This window comes from Hyposmocoma kahamanoa, unplaced genomic scaffold (genome assembly GCF_003589595.1).
Source record: "Hyposmocoma kahamanoa isolate Upper Pololo Valley unplaced genomic scaffold, ASM358959v1 78, whole genome shotgun sequence".
Classification (NCBI taxonomy): domain Eukaryota; kingdom Metazoa; phylum Arthropoda; class Insecta; order Lepidoptera; family Cosmopterigidae; genus Hyposmocoma; species Hyposmocoma kahamanoa.
In genome coordinates, this window is record NW_020653945.1 from 60,003 (window position 1) to 66,999 (window position 6,997).

A 6,997-nucleotide genomic window follows, 5' to 3' on the forward strand; every position below is an offset into this window, starting at 1 on the left:
ACACACACACACACACACACACACACACACACACACACACACACACAGCGCGCGCACATAGAAGAATTATCTCGAAGGTTTTTCTGATACCGTAACTTTTTTTTTTATTTATTTATTTTTTCTCTCATACATATAATTTGTGGTTGGTATATGTATACTTAGTAATATATGTTTCATTTGCAAGGGTTGGGGCCTGGAGACTTGTAGCACAGCAGGTGTTAAGCCTATAGCAAGCACCAGCTCCTATAAAATACTGTTCTAAAATTACTAACATTGTTTATGCAACTGCCTCCGTGGCCGAATGGTTACCACGCCGGACTGCCACGCAGAGGCCCCAGGTTCGATTCCCAGGCCGGGAGAAATATTTGTATGACCTACATTTATTTCTCTCGTGAGTTTGGGTGTAATTTGTGGTTGTCTATGTGTGTGTCCATGGCACCCGCGACACAGGGTTTCCCTAGTGCGGGGCTATGTTGAGTGTGTGCGTTATTATTATTATTATGTACTTCTTATTTGTTGTTGTATTTTGTGGAGAAATAAAAAATATTATTATTATAATATATTATTATTATTAAAGGGAAATATGATCAAAAGATGGTGTCTCACTCTAAATTTTACAAGAGAAATAAAAGAAAGTGGCTTGCCGAAATAGTCCCGGTGCCTTCAACCGAGGCTTGGATTGAGAGATATCCCGCATATATAGGTAAAGATTTTATAATGCCTCTAAGCAGACTTCACAAAGGTCATTATAAGATCCCTGCACATTTATTTAGGTTAAAGTTAAATACTAACTCATTGTGTACATATTGTTCCCATAATTACTGTGACCGTTCATTTGTTTTTTGACTGCCCACAATTTTCTTTACAACGTCTGTTACTTATTTCTTTAATTCAAGACATTCTCAAATATAAAACAATTCCCAGTACTGTACAGGAGCTTTTAAAGCACACAAGTTTATATAACGTAATATTTGAATTTGTAAATAGCACCTTTAAAATAGTGTAAGTTGTTTATATTTAATTTCTTTTTTAACTTTCATACTGCAGTAGTTAGTTTTGTTTTTTTAATTACATTTAAAACTCTGTAATAATTCATGTTTAGGCTAAGGGCTTTGCCAAAGCCTTAATAAATTTAAAAAAAGTTACTTTGACATTTCTGACAATTAATTCACGCAAATTCAATGTTCGTTCATGTTGTTTTCTTGTAATGTTCCTTCTAGAAGCAAAGCGTATTTTAAGATTAAAATCAATTACTGCCATGTTTATTTAAGAATCAATTTAGCTTGAATGAGTTTAAAATAGATTTAAGAGTTAATATTTTTATAAAATGGCCAACGTGTTCGGGCTGATAGTCTCGGGGCGTCTAGTAAGTGTTTACCAGCGTGTCGATGGAACATTTATTACTAACATTACAAAGTGAAAATCACTACCACAGGACAGGGCGTAGTGATATCTGTAAGAAAACAAAATAACATGCACGTTACTTGTTCAGGTGCAGACGGATTTCACGCCGATGTCGGAAACTCAGTTCTTGACCACGATCCTGGAAGCGGACGCCATCAACCACGTGGTGGTCTTCCTTACCGGCGCGGTGCCGCTGCCAGTCGGTACGGCCGGCATGGTCTACTGGTCGTGGCCAGATCCAGCCGCACCCCCTAACTGGCAGCTCCTTGGACATATCTCTAACTCAAAACCCTCTGCTATATTTAAAATCTCGAACTTGAAAAAGCTACATGAACTGTCAGGTACCTGTTTAAATTTTTATAAAATTTACTTGTGAATGTTTTCTGAAAGTGTTATTTATAACATTCTTGCAATTATTTGCAGGTGAAAACAAGTTTCTGTCTGCATTTGGCCAGCAAAAGATCTGCCACAATGCCCAAATAGGTATATCTATTGAACCTGAATCCAATGTCCAGTTGCTGGCTTCATCTGTGGTGAGTGTTAAAGAATGTTATACACATACTTGTCTTAAAAATAATGTTCTCCCTTGCTATTAAATTAACAAATTTATTTAACAGGCTCAACAAACTGAGGACTACATAACTTTTGCTCAGAAGATGCTGGAAAACCTTGTGAACTTCGTGGCATCATTTACAGTTACACAAGAGCAAATGACACCCACTCCTGGTGTCCTTTACCTCCCCCTCAGCACACTGCAGACGTGGTATCAGAACTTTGAGCGAAGGCTACAGCAAAATCCTAATTTCTGGAGAAACTAATTGCTGCTTAGATTAAGGCTTTTAGTACAATACAGAATTTAAGCGGAAGACTAGGTGCTGAAGCATTGCATTGCTTAGTATATTTAAAATAATTACTGTATAATAGTGACTGCAGATCTCCTCAACAGCAAAAATGCATATTTTTAAAATTTTTTTTTTTTTTTAATAAAACCTTTTGTTACCTTTGTATAGCCAGCAGATTCTGTTGCTATCCTGAGTGCATGTCTCTGTTACCATCTCTAATGGTAATTTGTAAGAGTACAGCAAAGTATCTCTTAAAGATAAGAAACAAACGCAAAAGCAATTTAGCAATAGTACAGAGAAAGGTGAAGCTACTGGAAGAACCCAACTAAACAATGGTTGGCTCTTTCCACAGCAGTAGCTTAAATCCAGTTACAAGATATTCTTATTATGGCAAGTTAAAGAATGAAGTACAATCATAAAGGAAAATACAAAACAAAAACATATATTTTCTAAATGTTTGATTATTATTATTGGACTACATAACAGACACTAGACCGTCCAAATTTGTCATTTCTTGAACTGCTGTCTTTGATTCATTGCCTTTCTTATATTTATCTTTTGTAATTTTATGATCTCTGTGCTTTCTCAGTCAGTAGAATAAAAAGCTGATATTGCTCAACAACACCAGAGAAAACATTGTTCTGAGTAATTAACCTCTGCCTTATTTAGATTCTACCTACCGCCTTTCCTTGGTCAATATTGATAATAATGGTTTGTGGTCACCATTGTGTTTCGTGGTGCACCAGAGGGATCAGAAACGTATAATTTTCAAACTGGATTCATCTTAAGTTTACATAAATAATAATAACTCCCACACTCAACATAGCCCCGCACTAGGGAAACCCTGTGTCGCCGGTGCCATGGACACAGACATAGACAACGACAAATTACACTGAAACTCACGAGAAATAAATGTAAGCCCGACCTGGGAATCGAACCTGGGACCTCTGCGTGGCAGTCTGGCATTGTAACCGTTTGGCCATGGAGGCAGTTGATAAAAAGTTTGTTTTGGTCCACATTAACTGATAAGAGCTAATTTCAATTTAGCCAATCACCAATCATTTCTTTTGAATTGTGGTAGTTGTCTCAGCACTCTTGTGCAGTGAATCCACAGGCGAGAAATGTTTCCTATGGAAACTGCACTTATTATATAATATATATATTATATCACATATATATATAGATATGTATAATATATATATTTGGGTTAGCAAATAACTGCTTACTGATGTACTGCGTATATGTTTGCATTGTATTAATTGAATTAAACTTTTTTAACCTATGCTGCCTTGTTTCTCTCTTGTAAAAATAACATGTTTATCAAAACAATCGTAAAATATTTTAGTTCCACAGAACACTAGGTGTGTTATGGGTGGAGCGGGAGCGCCGCCTCGCGGCGCAGCGCATGCGGGACCGGTGGAAAGAGGGCTTGGCGGATCCCCCCTATGGCGCTCGTACCATAGAGGCGATGCGCCCTGTCCTCGTAGAGTGGGTAAACCGGTCCCACGGGCCACTGTCGTTCCACCTTGTGCAGGTGCTGACCGGGCACGGCTGCTTCGGTCACTACCTGCACAAGGTGGCGAGGAGGGAACCGTCCCCGTCGTGCCACGAGTGCGGCGCTGCGGATGACACCGCGCAGCACACCCTAGAGGTGTGTAGCCGGTGGGATGAGCAGCGCCGCACTCTGACGGGGACTGTAGGGCAGGACCTCTCGCTGCCGAGCGTGGTTGCCGCCATGCTCGAAAGCGAGGAGTCCTGGGAGGCGGTGGCCTCCTTTTGCGCAGAGGTTATGTCGCAAAAGGAGGCCGCGGAGCGGGTGCGCAAGGACGCGGCGGACGCGCACCCGCTCCGGCGCAGACGTACGGGGAGAAGGCGAAGGCAGTTCGCTGCTCGCCTGATCCCCTAGTGAGACCAGCGGGCTCTGGACAGGGACTCCGGAGCCTGCACTGCACGGCCTCACTCGTCTGGGGGGCGGGTCGGAGGACAACCGACTCGCCCCTCCGTTGGCGCGGGAGCCCTGGCGTAAGCTTTTGTTATAACAATATCTATGTTTGTTACGTGATTTTAAAAAGCGATAATTCAATATTGGCCAAAAGCATGTCAGACACGCACTAAATCTATGGACACGCCCATGATAAAGTTCCGTCGCCGTTACATAATGTGACAAATTAGTTTCAACAATATTTTTATCTGGTAATGATCTGGTAGGTATTTTTAACTAAAAATCCATTGACCTCCCAATAAAAATAAAAATAAATATTGGTAGGTCAATGTATAATAATAAATGTAATGTTAAAAAAATCTCACATTTTCAAACCTTGTTAATTCCAATGACTTCTGAAAATGACTGAAAGCGGATACCTCCGAATGGTTAAAGACGGCGCGGTGTCAAGTGTTTTGTAGAATAGGCGAAATCGCCATTTCGAAAAATTTGAAAAAATTTTCGAAATGGCGCTTTCCAAAAAAAAGCAGACAATTCCGCGGTAACAAATTCGCTGATTTTCTGTTGGATATTACTGGTAATATATTAACATTATTAGAAAAAAAGCTAGATAGGTGTATACTCTCTTCACACAGATTTTAAACTTTAGTAGCGCACCCTCGCTTATTATTATTGCTTAATGGTATGTGACGCAATGGTGAAGAAACTGTCACTGATGATTTATTTTATAAAGTGAAATAGGTACGTTAAATGCTCATAATCAACATTACCTTGTTTAAGTTGATTTCGCTGTGATCTAGAAATTGCTTGTTGTCTGGAATCGTATGCTAGGCTATCTATTTTTAGCCAATAAAAATAGAGAGCTTGCATCGTGCCTTTACGAGGCATTTTCGCAAGTATCTCATAGGAGCCCATTATGACCAGTACATTTCGTTCTTTCGAATAAAATACCCTTCCGCGAACGGAACGTCGAAAATGATCGATCTTTTTATGCAAGGCTTACAATGGAATCATTAGTTGTAACAGCCTTAATGTTCTAATTCCAATACATCGAGATGTCACAAACGAAGTCTTAGTATGGCATGGACGACATCTAAATTGTATTTTGAACATCCACCCACCCAGACTACTAGTTTTCTTTTTTCTATTACTTTATTATAATAGTAAACTCGATATTTTTGAGGGATTTCGGCTCGTTGAATGTGGAGCTTTAAATAGTTATCCTGTTGGATCCAGTTGCGCTTTAAATAAAAATAAATAAATAAATAAAAATTCATAAGAGCTGGGATAGTAGGGTTAAATTACTAGAAAAATAATGCGACAAGATATTCATCCTAAATTAACTTTTATTTAACAATGAGGTAACAAAGTAATACTCTACCGAACACAATCATAAAGGCACTTGGTAATTAGGAGATCGGCGGCCCCAACTTTGCATTACTTCTGCTGAGACGCGCTTTGCCCGTGCGAAGTGAGGGCAGTAACCGAGGAGCAGGGTGCTAATGCAATTTACCGAAAAAAATATTCCACGAGATTTGCTTTGCTGTTTACTTTTGCTCTATCTGAACTACTGAAAGGCGCAAGAAACTCACTACTATTCTTAAAAATGTCCTGTGGATGTGCACTGTGCACGTGGAAAGGCGCAACGCAGAAAATAAAATGCAAGCTTGTGGTAATGTGCACCGCCAACATCCCAGCCATATTATGTAATTAAGATAGTTTTATCACAGCAAGCGAGGGGCGGATGCCGCTCTAACTTCACTAGTTTTTCCTAATTCTTAAACTAATTTGTACTCATAACTCAACATAAAACTTAGGGTTAGCAGAGATCTTACAGTCAATTACAATTAATTAACAAGGTCATGGCGTCGAATTTCACGCGCTTAGTCTTATAAAGGCAGACAAATTTGCGAATACGAGTACAAGCCGAATACGCACCAGTAAGGTGATCACGGCTTTTAATGCACAAGTCATTGGACTATTATTTGACTCCGGCCGAAGGGATCCGCTGCGAATGTTCTCTCACAGTGCCGGTTCGTGACATCGTACTGTTAGGACGCGTGGCCGTGCGGGTCAGCTGCGGTGCGATGTGCAGACCAGCACGGAACCTCGTGGCTGCGCGGTCACGCGCCGGAGTTCCATTTTGCGTCAGAAATCCGTCAGCGGCATTCAGTATTACACAGAGTGCGCGAGTACGTGTCGCACCGCAGGACGCAAACGACATTATGTCGCCGAGGCAGAGCTACAAACATTTCCGACAGGTCCTGCACGTTTCGTTACGTTGTCGAAACGCGCACGGCCTCGAGATCGTGTCGTCCACCGTCGGCGGAAAGGCACGGCGAGAAGCCGAAGCCGGCCTAGGGCCGCGCCTCGGCCAGGAAGGGGTGCGCGAGCGCCTGCGCGGCCGACGGCCGGCGCCGCGGGTCGGGCTCCAGCAGCCGCGCCGCCAGCGCGAAGGCGCAGTCCGGGAAGCCCGCCACGCCGGCGCCCTCGCGCCACTCCGCCGCCTGCGGACAGAGGCTTTGAGCGCGCGGCGGGGCGGGGGCGGGGCGGCGGTTCGCGCCGGCGCGTACCGGGACGGCCTCGTCCCTGCAGAGGCAGTGCGGGCGCGGCAGGCGGCACAGCGCGCAGGCCTTTGCGCCGGGCGCGGCGGGCGGCGGCGGCCCGCGCAGGCGCGCGCACAGCTTGCGCAGGCACAGGCCGCGGCGCGGGCTCGACGTCACCAGGCGCCGGCCCAGCGCCTCGGCGGCGCGCTGCAGCGGGCCCGTGCCCAGCAGGTCGGCCAGCTCGGCCAGCGCCGCGCAGTCGG

At 43.4% G+C, this 6,997-nt stretch overlaps 2 protein-coding genes across 2 annotated transcripts in view; one reads left to right on the forward strand and one right to left on the reverse strand.

Annotated features, from left to right (window-relative positions):
* Window positions 1–1,208: 1,208 nt before the first annotated feature.
* On the forward strand, window positions 1,209–2,507 carry LOC113233034 (protein OPI10 homolog). The gene is made up of 4 exons (XM_026467981.1): window positions 1,209–1,366; window positions 1,493–1,745; window positions 1,828–1,937; window positions 2,022–2,507. Exons 1-4 carry the CDS (start codon window positions 1,328–1,330, stop codon window positions 2,220–2,222), a joined length of 603 nt encoding a protein of 200 aa, XP_026323766.1. The 5' UTR covers window positions 1,209–1,327; the 3' UTR covers window positions 2,223–2,507.
* A 2,999-nt stretch (window positions 2,508–5,506) lies between these two features.
* Window positions 5,507–6,997, reverse strand: part of LOC113233204 (3-phosphoinositide-dependent protein kinase 1-like) — a 13,815-nt gene continuing 12,324 nt past the window's right edge. The window contains exons 6-7 of the mRNA XM_026468242.1: window positions 6,762–6,974; window positions 5,507–6,695 (exon numbers count right to left, since the gene is read on the reverse strand). Coding sequence (XP_026324027.1) covers window positions 6,546–6,695; window positions 6,762–6,974 — 363 coding nt within the window. The 3' untranslated portion in view covers window positions 5,507–6,545. The remainder of the gene's footprint in view (window positions 6,696–6,761; window positions 6,975–6,997) is intronic.

What these genes read in the sequence shown, in the direction of transcription:
- LOC113233034 (XM_026467981.1), top strand. Translation starts at nt 1,328, where the DNA reads ATGGCCAACGTGTTCGGGCTGATAGTCTCGGGGCGTCTA. An exon ending in TGATAGTCTCGGGGCGTCTA is followed by an intron (nt 1,367 to 1,492) that starts GTAAGTGTTTAC and finishes TTACTTGTTCAG; the next exon opens with GTGCAGACGGATTTCACGCC. An exon ending in AAAGCTACATGAACTGTCAG is followed by an intron (nt 1,746 to 1,827) that starts GTACCTGTTTAA and finishes AATTATTTGCAG; the next exon opens with GTGAAAACAAGTTTCTGTCT.